Source organism: Trichoderma ghanense (genome assembly GCF_004382785.1).
Source record: "Trichoderma ghanense strain CCMA-1212 chromosome Unknown scaffold_0, whole genome shotgun sequence".
NCBI classification, from domain to species: Eukaryota; Fungi; Ascomycota; class Sordariomycetes; order Hypocreales; family Hypocreaceae; genus Trichoderma; species Trichoderma ghanense.
Window position 1 is genome coordinate 264,022 of NW_027395663.1, and position 19,004 is coordinate 283,025.

Sequence of the window (19,004 nt, forward strand, 5' to 3'; positions counted from 1 at the left end):
CAAAGCCAAGGAACCGGAAAGATCCAAGCAGCTTCTATCCAGCTTCTCACATGGCATCTCCGGCCAGTGCAGCCGTGCGCTTCCTCGCGGCTTCGAAGAAGGCGCCTCAGGGGATCCTGCAGCTGCGGCTGCACGTCAAGCCCGGCGCGAGCAGGAACAGGGAGGGCATCCAGGCCGTGACGGAGGAAGCGATTGAGCTCTGCGTCGCGGCCCAGGCCAAAGATGGCGAGGCCAATCAAGCCGTGATCGAGGTTCTCAGCGAGGTCCTGAGCATCCCCAAGTCGAGGCTGGTTCTGGCACAGGGCGCGAGGTCGCGAGACAAGACGGTGGTTGTGCAGGACGTCAAGGGCGACGGAGCGTCGTATGCCAACACGATCCTCGAGCTGCTTCACAAGGCTAGCTCAGCGGCCTCATGATGGTTGGAAGCGCGATTTTCCCACAAAGTACGACGACATGTTCACTTGCTGGGTCGACAACGGCCAACACGCAGCACTTTTGTTCTCACCAACCACCATGACTTCTCGCCGGTGACTCAACGCCGCTCACCCCCGCCATTCATCCCCCGCGAGTGCGCTTCAACATGCGTGGCACAATTATATAACGAGCCAAACCTCCATGACCATGAGAGATGGAAACATGACATAAAACACCCGTCCGCTACCAGGTGCCACCATGGCTCAGCAGACTTTTACCATCAAGGCTCTCCAGCTTGAAGACGTGTCCGCGGCAGCTCAGCTCGGCAGCGACGCCTTCCTGGCGGATCGCCAGACCCAGATGAAGGCTCTCGGCCGGAACCCGTTCAACATGAAGGAGTACCACATGCAAAGCCTTCCGGAAATGCTCAAGTCGCCGCGATGCGTGATACTCAAGGCCGTCGACAACGAGACGGGGGAGTTTGCTGGCTTCTGCAACTGGGGGCTGATTGGATTCTCGCCCAGCGAGATGCCAGTGCTGGAGGGCAGGACCCAGCCTCCTGAAAAGCCGACCGCTGCCCCGGCATCTCAGTCACAGAATGAGGAGGAGGAGGAGGAGGAGGAGGAGGAGGACAAGGGACAGGAGGAGGCGTCCTCGCCTGATCAGAGTGCCCCGGGCCCCGAGGTCGAGGACGATCCCATCGAGCGGCTTCAGGCTCTCACAGGCGCCGACCTGGACGCTTGGCAGAAGGAGGTGATGCCCCCGGGCACCAAATGCCTCGTGGTCATTGGGCTCTCTGTGTCGCCAAAGTTCCAGCGGCGAGGCATCGGGTCCGCGTTGCTGCGCTGGGGCACCAAGATATGCGACGAGGCGGGCGTCTTCGCATGGGTTCACTCGTCGGAGCCGGCGTGGAGGATCTACGAAAAGGCAGGGTTCGAGGTGATACGGTGCCTGGACGTGGACCTGGACGAGTATGCGCCGTGTTCCCCTCCGGATGAGGGCCCGGGTGCCAAATGGGGGCATTACGTCTTTCGATATATGAAATACTTTCCTGCCAAAGGTTAGGGGTGGTCGACAGAGGTGGGCAATTATGAAGCATTCCAGAGCATCCGAATACATGACTCCCAACAGAGTCCATGGGGCCATCGGCCATCGCTGTCTAAAGCTCGTTGTGTCTTGTACTGCATGATTTCACACTACAAGTGATGGCACTTCATACTTCGTGCTTGTAGCACAATGTATTACGGACAGATGCTTTGCATGAGATCATCGAGATATCGACATCTGAGGTGACTCCACCAATCGAGCTCGGGGGACGTGCATTGCTGGATTCAGCGCTGATCTGCATTTTGCGGGGGAAGGATTCGGCAGAGGAGAGGAGGAGAGTCGAGTCAGATTCCAATCGGGCCTCAGCTATATCGACGTCTTGAAAGAAGCACTGATAGAGGGTACCAGTCCATCGCTGTGTGCGAGTTAGTATGTAGTTGATACTCTTTCATGCCGGAGTTGAGTGTCAACGGACCTTGTTCCAACTCGCATCGGAATCATGTATGGCAAGGTACCGAGGCACTGTTCCCCTTGGTAGGTACCTAGTACTTGTACGATAACCATGTAAGTGAGACATGGAATTGCTCCCTTGCGTGTCTCGCTCCATTTACAGCAAATGCAACGCAGACACAGCCATGCGTGCCACTCAACGGTCTCTGCCCGTGTAAAACGATGGCTCAATCTTTGTCTCGGAACTGAGTCACGACTTATTTTTAGAGAGCCCTCAATCTCAGTCCAAATATCTGTCTGTACCTGTACTCGCACATGTAGCCAAGCCTTGACGACTCGCACAAGGCAGATCAATGATCCCTGAGAGGCAATCTTGCGGAAAGCCGGTCCGCTGAGCCTAAACTGGAATCCCAACCTGACGGCCGCTGGGCCCGAGCACAGAGAGAGAGAGAGAGAGAGAGAGGGAGAGAGAGGGAGAGAGAGAGAGAGAGAGAGAGAGAGACGTAGCGGTACAATCGACGGGGATGGCCTGCCACAACGTGCACGTACTCGTACTTGGCGCATTACAGACCTGAGCTGCAAGGGAGCATTACTTACCTTTATTTTTTGCCCAGATTGCTTCTTTCTCAGCTTTCCTGTTTTCTTTCCTCATGCCTGCAACTTCCATGGCTCGAACAGATACATACATATCATCCCCCGTCCCTTGCTTTTGTGGGCTCCAGACCGCGTACCGATGCGACGGAGCCCAATAACACGTTTGACATTGGCACGGGAAAAGACACCGAGAGGCGGAGCCGTGATGCAGCCCGCTCGAGCAAATGCTGGCGAGCCCATCCATTCGCGGGCTGCTGCTGCTGCTGCTGCAAGGGAGATGTGACATTGGGACGTGTTTGATTAGCTTCTTGCCGTCTTCTCTTTTGCCCATGACGGCTTGCAATGTGCTAATGGAGCGCTTGTCCCGAGGATTCTATTCGTCGCCGAGTGAGATGCCCTGGGGGCTGGCGACGAGGCTTGTGTGAGTCGATCTGAGTGGACGACCTGTTGCTATACTTGCAGCTTGGAAAAAAGCAAATCGTTGAGCGAGTCCGTCCTCCCGCATATTACACGGGGGAACCCATCTTGCCGTGGGCATCCATCCCATTGGCACGCAAGCACGACGGCTAGGGAGAAAAAGAAGTTGATACTTTGAACGCTGGACATGGCCATATTCTTGCTCGAAGCGGTAGGCGCCCAAAAAAATGAAAGGGAAAAAAACACAAAAAAAAGGAAAGACGACGACCCCCCCTTGTCCTTGCATGCATGCACGCATCGAAAGTATATACAGTACAAGCTTTGCGGACCCGCGCCCCTAGATTAGCATTAGAAGAAGGCAAGACGGCATCCCTTGGCAAATACTGGACTTGCCTTTGCCGCACGGGAGTGTTTAGGTGGCTGTGAAGATGGGGGGCAGAGCTGATGAGAAGACGAGTTACGATACAGCTTCATCATACATCGATACCAAGGTATAAAACGACGCGAGCGGGGCCGTCTTCTGAATGGCTAGGCTACTTCGTACCTGTGATGAATATACGAGTATGCCGTCCAAGAATGCCAACGAAAAGCAACGCTCAGTGTATCGGACATGACTTTCTCCCTACTTGAGCTCTGCAATCCACAGGTAAGTTACCTTGAAGGGGTTCACTTCCAATTATAAAATGCCCAGATACCTCATGCGGGTTACCCAAGGGCCTTTGTTAGCAAGGAACCAGAGACTCCTAAGCTCTGAACAAACATGTTCCATCTGCCACTTTAATCTGACGTGGCTTCCTAGAGAGGTAGAGCTGCATACATAGAGCATCACGAAGCACCAGTGTCAAACACTTATATGATGATATGATCCCGTACAATAACCTATACACAGGTGGCATATATCGTAATACCTGTAGTCCGCTTGCCACTTGAGCCCCATCTCGACACCACGCAACCGCCTCGTGCAGGTGCTACGAGCGCAAGCAAAGATGCTGGTGTGATTACATGAAACTCACAGCTTGCACCGCTCAAAGACCTCAACGAGATAACACCCAGGCGGCCAGGGAACGCAGAGAAGAGCAGATGCCTCTACACGAGGCCAAAGAATTGAACAGATCTTGAAGCCTCATCAGAGCCCATACTGAAAACAAGCTAATTCCAAGGATCAAATAGATCGAGCCCTCGAGGTCAAAGGTCAGTCAAATGTCGAGTAGGCCGCGCACCACCTTACTCGCCCTCCGTGTAAACCAGCAATGCGCCACACGGCCCTAGCGCCCAGCGATCCATGAATCGCCCCCCTCCTGGATCCTCCCCTGAGAAGAAATAAAAAAAAAAAACCGAAGCTTGGAAGGGAAAGCCCGTCCATGTACCGTGCACTGGGAGAGCGCCACACGGATCTGGGTTAGACAGAAGACGGCAACGAGCAGCAAATTTGGTAGCCAGAAAACCAGATTGAATTGTTGGCTCCCCTTTGCTTGCTGCTAGCATGCCCGTACCATTTCGTCCTTGTCTCGAAGGTGGTTCTTCTTTATTCTCCGCCCCCTTCTTGTGGATACGCTGGCGAATTTTTTCTTCTTCTGGAATGATTCTCTTAGGGAGGGAAAGACGGGGTTCGTTAAAATAGCACCAGACCTTACTTCAACGTTCCAGGTTGGTGGTCGAGTGTGATTTTTTGTTGGGTCATTGGTTGATTCGTTTCCAAGTTTTTCTTTCCTCTTTCCCTTTTTCCTGCTTTTTCCCCTTCTTGTCTATACCCTCTCATTGGACAGGCTCAATCGAATGGATGAATCGACGTGCCCCGTCTGCTTCCCCTAGCCGAATGAAGGGTTGACCTCGACTCGTCTGCCGCACGTGTATCGATACCTGAGCCCGAGTCCATCGCCCTCATCCGCGAGCACAGGCACGGATACAGGTACCCCAGACCCCATTCAGTTCGGGTCCCGTCGCCTGCACCCTCTGCAGCTTCAGTGCTTCAGTGCTTCAGCGCGTCTTCTGCAGCGCCCAGCCCTTCTGAACCACCACCTGATCTTCCCTGGGCTAGCCCACTGGAGTGCTGTACTTACTTGCCTACCGACCACACCTTAGTCGAGGCCCACCCGCTCTCTCATCTTCGGCCCATCCATTCGTCCAGCCAAGACGGAGCTGGGCTAAATCGTCCAACCTCGATCCAGCCTTTCGACGAGATTCGCTCGCATCCGCCCTTCTCGCTCGCCCTGTCCGTCCATTTGAAAGCGCCCAGATTCCCCAGCGCTCGCTCGTCAGACTCTCTGCGACATCCTTTGCCCGGCTTGCCGACAGATTGGCTGCCCGTGCTCCTGCCAGCCCGGCGCATCGCCCCGGACACGGAGGCGCCTTTTCGACTTGCGCTTCTGCCGTCGCTCCGATCCGCTCAGCCAGGCTAGGCCAGGCAAGCCCAAGCCCAGCTTCCAGCACACAATCGCTTCCCCCGACCCGACGCAGATAGAAACGAAGATCGAGACGCAGATCAAGGATACACAAGTGCAGGGGACGGAGAATCCTATCGACGCAGGTTTTCGAGCGAGGTCCTGCTGCCTCTGCGACTGCGGCTTGTCGCCTCTTGGCCGCTGAGCCTCAATTGGAGGCGCGTCGCTCCTCGCATATCGGCCCTTTGATCCCGCTCCAGACCACCGATCGGCCCCAGAATGTCTGGCACGGAGGCTTCCGCTGCCCAGGGCGGCGGGGGGAACAATGCCAGTGAATTCGTGAGTAGGATCGCTCTCTGCTCTCTGTTCTATCTACATCTCACACCAAGTGCTGACCCAACCATGATGTCAGGTCCGCAAGCTGTTCCGGTAATTGCCAGCCAACGATGCGAACCCCAAACTCTCTACAAATGGAACTGACAATTGCTATAGCATGCTGGAAGACCCATCGCATCAGGATGTGGCTCGATGGGGAAAAGACGGCGACTCGTTCGTCGTTGTCGAGGTGGGCATTCATGACGGCTGCCACTGTATTTCACGAGCACTTGCACTGACCCTCATTCTCCGACCAGGGCGAGAAGTTCACAAGATCCATCCTACCGAAGCATTTCAAGCACAGCAACATGTCCAGCTTCATTCGGCAGCTGAACAAGTATGACTTTCACAAAGTGAAGCCGTCCGGCGATGGCGACTCCACCTCTCCAAACGGCAACGTAAGTTTCCTTGGTAGATGTAGTTTCCTCGGAATCGAAGAGCAAGCCATGGCTCTTGCACGCGGGGCGCGTGAGCTAATGATCGAGACTCAACGTGCAGGTCCTAGAGTTCAAACACCCCTACTTCCGCGTCGACAGCAAAGATGACCTGGACAACATCCGCCGAAAAGCGCCGGCCACGAGGAAACCTCAGGTGCCAGAGGACTTCACGACCAGCCAGCATGTCAGCGTCATCTCTGAGCAGCTGACGGCCACGCAACAGCAGGTGCAGCAGCTGCAAGAGCTCTTTGCCGACGTTTCGCAGACCAACAGGCTCCTCGTCAACGAGGTTCTCACCCTGCAGAAGATGCTTAATGCCCAGAAGCAGGCTCAGCACGAGATGCTCAACTACCTCTCTCCTTACAACCATAGCCGGAACAGCGGGATGATGGGCCACTCGATGAACTCGAACGGCGGCATGTCGACCGCGGATGGAGACGAAGCTGTGCCGGAGCTCAGAAGGGCGCGAGAGCTGCTGTCCAGTGTCGCGCCCGACACCGTAGCTGATCGTGAGCTTGAGCGCCTGCACGACATTTACGAATCCCCTGCCGACTCGGCCACCATGGTAACGCCCGTATCGATGCCCATGATGCATGACCCGATGAATGATATAAGCCGATATCCCGTATATCCTGTAGGGCAGACCGTCGGCATTGACCCTTTCCACTCGGATCACATCAACAAGATCCCGTACGCCATGCCGAACGAGGGCAGTTCGGGCTCCTTGGACCACCACCAACAGCAACAGCACACGACCCAACCAGGAGCATCCAATCAGATGACTAGCACGTCAGGCCATGCTGAGTCGATGGACAAGCCTGCGTCTCTGTGGGGGGCCAAGAAGCCGGTTGTGTTCCTCGTAGAAGACGACGGGACGTGCGCCAAGATTGGCATCAAGTTTCTCAAATCCATGGGCTGTGATGTTGAACATGCCGTAAGTAGACTGAACCCCCGCAGAAGAGGAACAGGACGAGGGGACGCTGCGCAGCGTGTGGTCCGCGTTGCATATCAGTCGGGTGTTAGCGGCTAACAACTGCAGATTAATGGAGTGGAAGCGTTTAACAGGATCAACGCTGTTGGTCGCGACCACTTCGACCTCATCTTCATGGACATCATCATGCCCAGGTTGGACGGCGTGTCGGCTACCATGTATATCCGCCAGCATTGCCCAACCACGCCCATCATCGCGATGACATCGAATATCCGACCGGACGAGGTGAACGGATATTTCGAGCACGGTAAGGATCCTAGATGGGGGGGCGTATAACCGTTGGGTTCTGAGCTGACCGCCGCGCAGGGATGAATGGAGTGTTGGCCAAGCCATTCACAAAGGAAGGCATGCTCAAGTCCGTCAAGACAAACTTGCAACATTTGTTGAAGAACCCACCCAACCAGTCAGACAACGGGCATGGATCTGGATTTCTCATGAACGTTCCCTATCTGAGCACGACGGGCAATCCCATCAAATTCGAGTCGCCAACTCCACCTACAGGAGCCGGTGGTTCGAACTGGACGTCGGGCCACATATCGCAGAACGGAGTCGACCAGGGCTTTGGGCTCATGGACGGGAGCAGTCAGTATAACATGGCGCAGAGTAGAGGCGGCTACTCGACGATGGATGCTTCCTCGGGCCGTTTATCCGATCACGATAGCCCTCCGGAGAAGCGCCAGCGCCTGAACAACTCGCAACGAAATTATGCTTAATGTCAGGGCTGACGGCCATTCTCGTGCATAGAAGTGCTTGTTGGATGGCCATCTTCCTCTTCTTCTCATCTCACCGATTCCCCGTTCTCAATCTCTCGATGTTTTCTCCTTTTCTCGGTTCCCGTTTTCCCTTGTCGAATCTTTGACTCGCTTCTTGCATGAAAATCTTGTCACGTGGCGTTCCGAGTTGTTGTAAACCAGAGGAGGGTTTTTTCTTCCCCACGTCCGTTCTCGAAGATGGGTTCCATCTGTTGTCTTAGGATTCCTGGTTGGAAGGATAATATTGCATACGGGCTGGATATTTGTCGGGGCATTCTTGTGGCCAAGTTTCCGGAAAGAATAGGAAACACCTTTGTCTTGTTCTTTTTTGAAACAAACGAACACCGGAGTTGTAACGATGTATGCTTGGGTACGACATGGGCTTTATGAAAATCGGCTGGAAGAGTTTGTTTCCTTTCTGTGGTGGAGTGGTACAGAGGGTCATTACAGTCGTGGAGCACCGAAAGCGTGAAATGCGACTGTCTATGACTGGGAACTAGTTAACAACATGATTTGTTTGCATCCGGGAAACCTCCCAGAAGCTTACCTTTTGGTGAATAGAGTAGAGGAAGCTTACCTTTTGGTGAATAGAGTAGAGGATGCCTGCCATTGGTTGTATGAAATATGAAACTACCAAGTGTGAGTGGAAGAGATCAAGCTGGAGCAGCCACGAGAAACGAGATTCACGATACTGAGTGAAATCCCCCNCCCCCCCGGAACGAAATCAGGTGCGGAGCGTCGCGGGCTCAAAGGGTCGGTATGACAAACGGGAGGCCGTCCAAGCTTTATAAAGACCGGTCATCAAACACCCGACCCTCTTCCTCTGGCCTGACTCTTTCTCTCCAACTCCCCCCTGCTGATGCGGGACAAGGAAATGGGCCGGCGAGATCCGATTTGCATATCTTCAGCACCGACGTCACTTGACAGACGAGGGAAGCCAGGGGGAAAGGGAATGTCGAATCTAGCTGGGCTGGGCGAGGTGCTCGTTTAGCGCGGCGGAGCAGCATGTCCGGAAGGACTAAGATAATCTATACGGAACCCACGATGTGAGAGGGAGCGGGCAGCGACGTCACCGGGGGGATTGTAAGGATGACGCAGACAAGGGAGGAAGAGTGATGGAATGGCAGAATAAGGGTAGAGGCAGAATTGTAGAAGAAGTGGTGGTGGAAGAAGGTGGGTGAGGAGGGAAGAATTGAAAGAGAAAAGGGAGGAGAGAAGAGAGAAAAGAAGGGCCAAGGAACAGCTCACGCCTTTTTTTGGTTTGGCAGTCTGCAGCCGTTGGATCCGTCCATGGGGTCCCGATGATGCATGCCGCGGCGCCTGAGAGCGGTTCTATCGTGGTCTGGACCGCAGGGAAACAATGGAGACGGGGAAAGAGGTTCTGAGTGCTTTCCGTAGGACAATTGTAGGTTGCTTGCTCTCTATTTGGGAAGGCGGGAGGGTCGATGACGAGACTTTGTTTGCGAGTAAACTTGTCTCTTTTCTTCGGCTTGCATTGATAGATGTTTTGGGGAGGGTTTTGGTCGTGTGGGTGTAAGAGTGTAAGAAGTAAGCGTGCCTCTTTAGGGGACCAGAGATGGTTTCTGTAGGTAGGATTGACGGTTTGGAAAGGTTGATTGATCTGGAAGGTGGATTGCAGATCGAAACCATGCGAGGCTTTGACAGGTCGACATGAAGGTGTCAAAGCGAGGGAGGGAAAGGGGGGGGGGGAGAAAGAAGAAGAAAAGGGAAAAGAAAATCTGTGCTCTCACAGGTGCAATGTTTGCCGGCAGGCGCCAACGTGGATTCCATCAGGGTGCTTGCTAATGTACCATTACGACAGGTGCTACCTTGCCTCACTTCGTACAGCAGAGACTCAAAGGGCCAAGAGCACGAGCGCAAATCGATGGCCCGCCCGTTTGACGAAAGCGATGCAGCAATCAACGCCGTGGCATGACTTCCTGATGCCGCAAGCCTTTTATTCCTTTGCGTCGATGCTACCTTACCTCGCCTGAGTGTAAGGTACTGGGTAATGCTGTACGAAGTAGAGACTGCGCGTTGTTGCTCAATGGGCAGAGTGCAGGAGGTCGTGTATGTGATACAGTCGGGAGCTCGGTTTGCGGCTGGTAGCACTTACCCGGGCGATACGAGGTTTTTCTTTCTTGCTTTTTGTTTCCTTGTCTTGTTTGTGTTCAGATGAGCAGGTATTGATTGTTGGCGATGAAGAGACAAAGTGCTACACAGCTTTGGATTCCGATGGTTGACCAACCCCGGTACACGCGACTGACTATTGGATGACAATACGGACAAAATATTGCAGTGGAGAGGGCGATGACAGATGGACTGCTCGCCAAGAGGAATAGCTTGCGGCTTTGGAACTTTCTAGGCCCTGTATTTGCGTTTGTCGATGCATGAAGCCGGGACGACGATCCTAGCCGGGTTGGGTGGCGGGCTCTGGGTGCAATTCGATTCGGAGACAATCCGAGAGCTGATGGGAGCTGAGGAATGTGAGGCTTGCGATCGGAGAGGGAGAGTTCGAGATATATTGCTTTGATTGTGGTTGCTCTGAAAGGGGCGGTTTCTGTGTATCAAGGCAGAGAGGCACTAACATGGATTTACTCGGATACGTGGAGTTGCTACTTTGGGAGTCCTCCTTCAAAGGTACAAACCAGGTCGCGGGGAAGGGATGGAGACTTTACGAAGTATAAGTGATCTTGTCTTAGGCGGGCTTATGTGCTGCCGGTATCGACAGACATCCAAGGCAGTATCAATCACGGACTACTGGGCAGAGTAGAAGCATGAAGCATTTTTGCGTGAAAACGCACAATTATTGAATTTCCAGCGAAGGAACTGTATGCACTCTCACTGTCTTGCACGCAAAAAGGCCATCTGCTAACCGCCAGCATTCACGGCTTTATCCGAGCTATAGCCGTCGCCGCTCTTCACCTCAGCCCTTGCCTAATCGAGGACTGCACCCCTGCCTGTTCTCGAGAGAAAAACCTTGACCTCACTAACCAGCGAGAAGACGAAGAAAAGTTGCAATTGAGGCAGCGATACAATAGCCAGACACCAGATCAAAGCTACGAGAAGGAGTGAATTCCACCGAAAATGCCCAGCACACTCCATAAAACCCGCAAGCAAATCTCCAAGAAGCGCAATGGAGAGGTCAACGCACTGCATGAAAAGTCCAGGGACTCTCTGAGACTGCACAAGGCCGGTGTAAGAGACCAGAGGCTGGAGAAACTCGCTGCGGCCAGGAGCAAGAGGGAACAGCCCATTGGTATGCAACCCGAGTCCCGAGGAATGAGATCAATCCTTTGCTGGGCCACATCTGACCGGTTGCGTGTAGTGGAGCGAGTCACCTTTTTCCAGCAGAAAGTGAGAGAGCAAGGCTCAGAGCCGCTTGAAGTATCCGCCATCCAGGCGCTTATTCACACGTGAGTATTGCTCACAGCGTCTCGAATAGTCCGGTGAGCTGATGCTGAACCTGTGAGAAGATATGTCCACCAGTACGATGAAGAGTACGATGCCGTGAAGAAGACTCGCCGGGCTGGACGGCCCGCCAGCACCAAGGAAGATCTCTTGAAGATCAAGATTACCGCTCTCGAGAAAGAGTACGACACAGGTTTCTGTGAGTTCGTCCTCATAACAGCTCTTATTTCCGGGGGAGATTATCCGGCTAACAACTTCCCAGTGATTCCCGACATCACATCGGCCGAGAGCGTCAAGCAGTTGGACTCGTGGGAAGGGTCTTGGGCCTATCTTGCCAATCTCCCCTGGATCAAAGTCACGGCTGCCGGCAACGTTCGCAAAGCTGAGCTGCCTTCAAAAGCTATAGTTTGAGAGGCATCGCTCTCCTAAGCTAATCACACAAAGCTCTCGACGACGTACTACATTCACAACGTATGTCCATCGCCCCTCAGATGAGGGCAAGCGACTGCCAAGCAGTAGCCTCGTCCTGAGGCACAGGGTATCTACACATGACACGAGACTGCCCGTGGACGCCGTTTCTTAGGGCTGACTTCGAAGAACCCAAGGTCCCTTTTGACCTCAGACCTTTGGCTACTCCTGAGGTCGTGCGAGCGGCTACTTCACGGTCGGACGAGGAATCGCAGATGCGCTATGCAGGCAGCACTGCCTTGGGGCTCAAGATAATTTACCTTAACGCGATCAAACGCATCTCCTCATCAGATGCAGGATTGGGCGACCCCACAGACAGCACAATAGCCGTCCCGCACGCTTCTACCCCTCGCTCCCATAAATGAGAATGAGCCCGAATAGCATATGGCTGGTAGCCGCAGACATATAGAGCCAGATCATTAATCGATTCAACTACTCGATGAATCCCCATGAAATGAATTGAACATCCCCAAACCTACAAAATCCTGCCTCACTGCTTCGTACGTTCCCTCGGCATGCTTCAAGTGAAGCCATCTCATCAAGTTAAAGTGCTTGCATTCCAGTACGTCAGTCACGTGGGGCAACAGGCGGAAGCTGGTGGGTAATTGAGCTCCATCCATGGTCCCCAGCTTAGAAAAAAATCGAAGGGAAAAAAAAACGAATTGAATGGCGCTACCTCATAGCTACGACTACATCATACCCTCTCACCAAACCATCTTCCACATTCATTTCTCCATTCCTCATTCCTCACTCTTTCTCTCTTCCACTTTCCAACCAAAGCAGCATACAATCACAATGTTCTCCGTCAGAGCCCTCACCCGCGCCGCCCCGCGGACCATCAGCCGTGCGGCCGGCACCTCCCTGCGCTCGTCCGCCCTCGCCCGCCCCAGCCTCGCCAGAACCCCCGCCGTCAAGGCCCTGCTGCCGACCCGGGCCGCCGCCGCCTTCTCAACGACCGTCCGCCGGAGCAAGGAGGAGGACGTCGAGGTCGACGAGGCCCTCTCCGCCAAGCTGGAGAGCGAGATCCAGATCGAGGAGGACATCAAGGCCAACGAGCAGCAGCCCGCGAGCATCAAGGACTTTCTCGACAACAGCCCCTTTGAGCTGGTCGACACGCCCGGCCAGGAAGTCGTCAAGCTGATCCGCAACTATGGCGAGGAGAAGTGAGTTAACCCAATTCTTGCAACAAGGAAAAAAAAAAAATCAAGACCAAGCATTCTCAATCCGCGTGCAACATTGACTAACTTTGCCCCCCCACCCCCTCCCCTTGCAGAATCACCATCAGCTTCTCCATCGCCGACATCACCAACTTCGACCCCTACGCCGACGAGAACCTCTTTGACGAAGACGACCTCCCCGAAGAGTCCGACAAGCAGCAGCAGCAGCAGAACGCTGACGAAGGCCTCGAGGGCGACGAGGAGATGGACGAGGAGGCCGGCGCCCCCATCAACCTCTCCATCCTCATCGAGAAGCCCGGCAAGACCTCGGGCGCCCTCAACATCGACGCCACCGCCCGCGACGGCGACATCGTCGTCGACAACATGTTCTTCTACGAGGACGCCACCGTCGCCCGCATCGACAACCCCGAGGCCGCCCAGAAGCGCGCCGACGTCTACCCCGGCCCGCCCTTTGGCAGCCTCGACGAGGACCTGCAGGTCCTCATGGAGCGCTTCCTCGAGGAGCGCGGCATCAACGAGACGCTCGCCGCCTTCGTGCCCGACTACGTCGACGTTAAGGAGCAGCAGGAGTACCTCCGATGGCTCAAGAACGTCCGGGCCTTTGTTGATGCTTAAGGGGGGATGCTGAAATTAGTTGACAAAAGGGGGGGGGGGGGGGGGGGGGGAGGAAATGTATGATTTTGACGTCGATTGTTTGGGTTACAGTTTGTGTGAGGGAAACGAATGTTTTGTGACGATAGAAAAGCTTTGTTAGGGAAATGTCCTCACTCATGTATTATATAAAGGGCCAATGCTGCCCGACTACCTAGGTACGAATTGATATCACAAAGAACATCACAAACGCAACAAAATTGACATGATTTGCACTTCATATTATTTCTCAATCTGCCTAATACTTAGTTGACGATATTGCCCCTTGATGAAGGCAAAAAGATAACCCAACATCCAAAAGCCAAATAGTATCCTGGGAAACAAAAGGTTAATTGAAAGAACGGAAAGCAAACTCTGTCCCGTAGGTGATCTGAAAAAAAAAGAATATATCTAGTGTGTGTTGCGAACACAATCTATGTGTTTAGGCCAATGCAATCCGCGTGGTATATGTATATATGATGATCAACCCAGATTTCCTCATTCCGTCCGACATTGGTAGTAGCCTTTCCAAATTCTCGCCTTCTCTTTCTGCATCCTTCTTATGTCTCTACAGAACGCCCTCGAGGCTCCAGTCGCCCTTTTGGGCACGCTCTAGGACCTGCTTTCCCTTGTCAGTGAGGCCGGGCTTGCCGCCGTTGCCGACGCTGTGTTCGAAGAAGACGGGCTTCCACGTCTCGTTGTTTTGCTCTCGCTTCCGAGCTTTTTCACGCTGAGCCTCCTCTAGGGCCACCTTGAGTTCGGTTGCCTTGGAGAATTGCTTGGAGAGAATGGCATCGGTGACGCCACCCCACAGGCGAAGTGACTCGTGCGGAAGCATACTCTCCTTCGGGGGCAGAACCTTGGGAGCAACGTTCAAAGGGAGAATATCAATAATAACATGCTGTTCTTCGGGAGGGACGGATTTCTGATGGCAAAAAGAAGTCAGCCGTTTCCGTATGTAGCAGCAAGGATTGTGGGGGAGAAGACATACCATGGGTCTAGGGCCCAGCGAGAAGACAACCCTCTCCTTCCAGGGACCACTCAGCCTGGCCAGGACATCCTCGTCCGGGACATCCTGAACTCGAGTCTTGTTGTCGTTCTCGGGGTCGTACTTGAAAATGACACCATCTATCTTGTTGGTTGTCCGGCCCAACCATCCCTCTTCGACGTAGTGAAGGATGGCCTTGATCTTGGTATCAGGGCATTTGATATAGGCCATCTCGCTCACCGATACGCTCAAAGTTCCGCGGAAGAGGCCGCCGAGATGCGCGGCGGGATGTGTCAGCTGATAGGTCTCGTTGTCCCTCTTCTCAAGGGTGATGAAGATGCCCATGTTGTGCTCGCCAGGGAGCACCTTGACAGATGTGCCGGTGAACTTGGCAGTGATCTGGTCGAAGCCTCTGGCGGTGATGCCCTTTTCCGGACAGGTGACATAGAAGGCGCTGACCGGGGGGTGATGTGATGTCTGCTCAGTAAGGTATGAGATTCGGAGGAGCTTGCCCGCCTCGTTCGAAGGCGTGCCATGTTGGGGAACGGTCAGGGACACCGAGGAAGAGCTGTTCTCGCTCTTGGCAGCCGCCTTCAGGTTGGCGGCCGCTCCCTTGATGGAGCTCGAGCTCGAGCCGGGGGTCTGAAGGTCGACAGTATTTATCCTGGGAGCATTATCTTCCGTCTCCCAGTTGCACTGCAGCAAGCACAAGCGTTAGCGACATGTATGTGCAGTACACCCCCCCACAGGACCGATCGCAGATCCGGCACAAGTGTCTGGCACGGGATAGTGGGACCATGCTCACTCTAAAGAATTCGCCGAGACACGAGTTGTACGGCTTGCAGGGCTTTCCCTTTGCATATTTGAGATCTTTTGTAAGCCAGAAGCGAATTACTTCAAGCATTCGATCGAGAGGCTCGTCGGAGGTGCCGATGGCGACGAAAGCGTTGGGTGCATCGAGGTAGGTCCAGTATTCGAGATTCGGTGTCGGCTCGAGGAGCTGGGAAGGGAGGGAGAATCGAACAGAGGCAAGGTCGGTGACCCCAACGAATCTGAAAAGCCGTCGTAAGCATGCTGTCGCTATTCAAGTTGACTGTCCGCAACCGGCAGATCCAATTTGCACGGCTCGTCAGAGGTGCTCCCTCGAAAGCGATGTCTCTCCGTCGAGGCTCGAATGCCCCACCAAGGCCTTTACCGCCGATTTCGCCTCTGGCATCGCAGGGCCACGACGCGGCCATCGAGCGTGCAAATTGCATCAAAATGGATGTGCCTGAAGGGGTCTCTCATACTTCCTCAGGATGCCCAGAAAGGTCCGCAGCTTGGAGCCCTCGTTGTGGCCCTCCTCGGGCGTCGCAACCGCTGGTGGTGATGGCGGTGATGACGACATGGTAGTAAGACAGCCAAGGCGTGGGCTTCTGGAAGAAACCGCTGCACAAGAGGGGCCTGGGCTAATCGATATGCGCCGCCTCTGCCTGGTGAGCGAGAAGACGCAGAAGTCGCAAACGGAGAGGAGGGTAACGGTTGAGTCCGGAGAGGCGCGATGCAGAAGAGTTGATTGATGCCTCTTGCCGGCCCGGAGCAAAACAGGTGAGAAGAGGGTGGAAATGGCCTTTGCAAAGCCACGCAGGCCCCGGCCAGCACGAGGAAAAAGTCTGGAGCCGTTCGTGGTATGGCGGTCTCAGAGGGGCGCAAAGAGGGGACAGGGGGCACCATGGAGGGGGACGTGGAGGGACCACAGGGGGCTGCTTTACTGGCTCAGCGCCAGGGACAGGGATCTCCCAGGGCAGCGGCAACCACTAAATAGCCCGCAACCGCTTGAGCGCCAAGCCGCGATGCGCTCCGTGCCGGACTGAATCTCGCGATTGGACGCGGTGCTCATCGAGGCGATAACGATAAGTACCAGCCCAGGCAAGGTATTGACGATTTCAAGCGGTTGAGAGATGGACGCTTCGCGGTGTCGTTTCTGCCTGGGACCTCAGTAGAGGATCAGAAGCTGCCGGAGACGATAGGTCAGCAATTCCATCCGCCTTCCTGTCCTTGTTACGACTGCTTATCTTTTTTTCTCTTTGTTTTAACCCCCCCAAACCAGCGACTTCCCGGCATCTGGCTCGGAACCAAAGACGGCTGGCTAGTAACAAGGTCACAACCACTCGTAGGCCCTGCATCGGAAGGTGGCGACGGACCAATCATCAGCCCACATGGGCAACCCTCTGGCTGACGATGGCACTGCAGACACGCCGCATGGAGAGGTCAAGCCGCAAAGCTCGACCTCGTGCGTGTCCCAAGCGCTCTACCTGGGCCACATGCATGCCACTGCTCGCTTCTGCAAATGTTTAAGACAGTTCCCCTTGGGTCTGATAAGCGTGCATGAGGCACGCAATGGGGTGGAGGAGAACCTCTTACAGGCGCGTCTATCCTGTAGGAGGCTTCCAATACCTTCTGTCCTTTCTCTGGGCAGGCATTACAACACGCATGTCGGGGTGCTACTGTACTGCGGGTGTACCATGTAGAACGCCGAGCCCCATGTTGAGTGACACGTTTTTGCATGAGTTGATGTGATGCGGTGCGATTCTGCAACTGGATTTATATCAGGATGTCGTGGGAATTATGCCACTACCGGTACAGTAGCTGCCCGATGTACTCTGTGAGTGGGCATCAGATGCATCTTTGTGCTCTGTTCCTCGGAAAACGGGCTGCTGATCGTCAAAGCTGTGATACCACTTCATCTGATCAGCTAGAAAGAAGTGGAGAGCCCATCCCGTTCGGCCCAGTCTTGGCGCGTGAGGTCATAACCGGACAAAGCACCCCCAACCTTCATTCAATGTCATCTGGTAATGCCCTGAGCTTCCTATTACTGTCAGGGCCCCAAAGAGGACCGGGGGGGAGAGGAGGAAGGTCTCCCCGCGGTTGGTCAGCTGTCCAGGCACACTTGAACCCCCAGATGAATACTCGTGTCTTAGATAGCAGCAGCTAAAGGGTACCTGCCTACGGGAATAAGGCATTCACGATGGCGTCTCTCTCGCAGGAAATGCTTCGCGAATTCTCATCGGTGGTGGCGTCTACAGAAGGGCGGGGCTCTTCTCTTCCCCTTTCTACCTAGGTATGCTTTTGCAAAGTGGAATATCCCACAACCGATTACGGAGTATTCATCAAAGACTATCGTGTTGCGTTCTCCGATGCTCCGATGCACCACTTTGTGATTCACGGAGCTTACGGAATGGCTCGACCTCGATTGCGACAAAATAGGTCTCCTATACGGCCCGTGTACCCTGTTGGTGGCTTCAGCTGAAGAGAACACACCGAGACGTCATTCACGCGAGGCGCCACCAGGAGGAGGGAACGTGTACATATCGTAGAAACATCGAAGAAACATCGAAAACACAAAAAGGTGAAGCCACCACGTGCTGTGAATGTTGGCCGTTTCATTCATCCTCCCAAAGCCACTGACCGAATGAGACGAGTGTGTGTCGAAGGCGAACTGTGCCAGCCAATGAGCCAAATGTGTCAACAGCAGCAAGAACAGAAACACCTGATAATACAATCGACTTAATGATGATGACAGAACATCACAGTTAGGCGAAGTAGCAATAAGTGTAGAAGGACTCCGTAGACTTCGAAATAGGAGCAGAGAAAGGAGCGTTGTCTTGTTTGAGGAAGCTCCTCCGGTGAACGTCGTTACCGCACTTCCACCTGAGGTATGAATGAGCTCACAAGACACTGCCAAGGATGATCTGCCGTGTAGATGGTTGGTTTCCGCAGGGCAATGGGCCTTGTGAATGCCGGTGCATGTTTGTCTGAAGAGATTGACCGGAATTATGTCATACTTACCTATGGAGTATGAGATGCCGAGATACTGGAGTCAAGATTGGTAAGAAGGTGCCGTCTGCTATGCTGGAGAAGATCGATGAGGATTGTGTCATACCTACCGAGTATGGGGTATAGGGGTACAGCTAGCAACGTTGGTCGGGAGGCTTGCTCCCATCTAGTATCTGCATGTGGGTAGGTAAGGTATGTATGCTGGCATTGCGTGCATCGAGAGGCAAGGCACGGCTCGCGACTAAGAACAGCCGCGGGCAAGCACCACCACTACCAGGTAAGGTATGGACTTGTCCGGCGAAGATGTTTGGTGGTCGATCCCTAGGCTCAGGCCGCAACAATGGCTTAAGCCCTCCCATCTGGTAGCGTCGATGGCCAAACAAAGAGTGCTGAAGCGCGCATCTTCGGGGGTTTGGATCTCCGGTCGAGGGTCGTCTATTGCCCCGGGCCAATCACGGGCGGCTCGCCACGTCTTCCGAAAGGGACTGCCCCGAAAGCCTCCTTGACCGAGCGCTGCTGCGTGACATAACTGACGACCCAGTTCCTCGGGAGGTGGCTTCTGGAAAAGAGAGCTTCCGTCGAGGCTGTCGCCAGAGGGCTGCATCCAGCCGGCACGTCGTCTGGCCTTGTGTTCTGACGCAAGTGGACAGTCATG

General features: G+C 54.3%; 6 protein-coding genes across 6 annotated transcripts; 5 read left to right on the forward strand and 1 right to left on the reverse strand.

Moving 5' to 3' along the window:
* Positions 1 to 50: 50 nt before the first annotated feature.
* CCMA1212_000089 (uncharacterized protein) lies at positions 51 to 416 on the forward strand (the record flags this gene model as incomplete). Its single annotated transcript, XM_073697574.1, has 1 exon — positions 51 to 416. The coding sequence occupies one exon, from the start codon at positions 51 to 53 to the stop codon at positions 414 to 416; it is 366 nt and encodes a 121-aa protein (XP_073563830.1).
* A 256-nt stretch (positions 417 to 672) lies between these two features.
* CCMA1212_000090 (uncharacterized protein) lies at positions 673 to 1,479 on the forward strand (the record flags this gene model as incomplete). Its single annotated transcript, XM_073697575.1, has 1 exon — positions 673 to 1,479. The coding sequence occupies one exon, from the start codon at positions 673 to 675 to the stop codon at positions 1,477 to 1,479; it is 807 nt and encodes a 268-aa protein (XP_073563160.1).
* A 4,103-nt stretch (positions 1,480 to 5,582) lies between these two features.
* Positions 5,583 to 7,819, forward strand: CCMA1212_000091 (Transcription factor prr1; the record flags this gene model as incomplete). The annotated part of the gene is made up of 7 exons (XM_073697576.1): positions 5,583 to 5,642; positions 5,716 to 5,732; positions 5,796 to 5,868; positions 5,936 to 6,076; positions 6,177 to 7,049; positions 7,155 to 7,353; positions 7,413 to 7,819. 7 exons carry the CDS (start codon positions 5,583 to 5,585, stop codon positions 7,817 to 7,819), a joined length of 1,770 nt encoding a protein of 589 aa, XP_073563159.1.
* A 3,126-nt stretch (positions 7,820 to 10,945) lies between these two features.
* CCMA1212_000092 (uncharacterized protein) lies at positions 10,946 to 11,680 on the forward strand (the record flags this gene model as incomplete). The annotated part of the gene is made up of 2 exons (XM_073697577.1): positions 10,946 to 11,274; positions 11,335 to 11,680. 2 exons carry the CDS (start codon positions 10,946 to 10,948, stop codon positions 11,678 to 11,680), a joined length of 675 nt encoding a protein of 224 aa, XP_073563158.1.
* A 572-nt stretch (positions 11,681 to 12,252) lies between these two features.
* Positions 12,253 to 13,530, forward strand: CCMA1212_000093 (Mitochondrial acidic protein MAM33; the record flags this gene model as incomplete). The annotated part of the gene is made up of 3 exons (XM_073697578.1): positions 12,253 to 12,261; positions 12,521 to 12,900; positions 13,011 to 13,530. The coding sequence occupies 3 exons, from the start codon at positions 12,253 to 12,255 to the stop codon at positions 13,528 to 13,530; spliced, it is 909 nt and encodes a 302-aa protein (XP_073563157.1).
* Positions 13,531 to 14,113: 583 nt separating this feature from the next.
* CCMA1212_000094 (Oxysterol-binding protein) lies at positions 14,114 to 15,920 on the reverse strand (the record flags this gene model as incomplete). The annotated part of the gene is made up of 4 exons (XM_073697579.1): positions 14,114 to 14,470; positions 14,537 to 15,229; positions 15,339 to 15,585; positions 15,823 to 15,920. The coding sequence occupies 4 exons, from the start codon at positions 15,918 to 15,920 to the stop codon at positions 14,114 to 14,116; spliced, it is 1,395 nt and encodes a 464-aa protein (XP_073563156.1).
* Between the last annotated feature and the right edge of the window lie 3,084 nt (positions 15,921 to 19,004).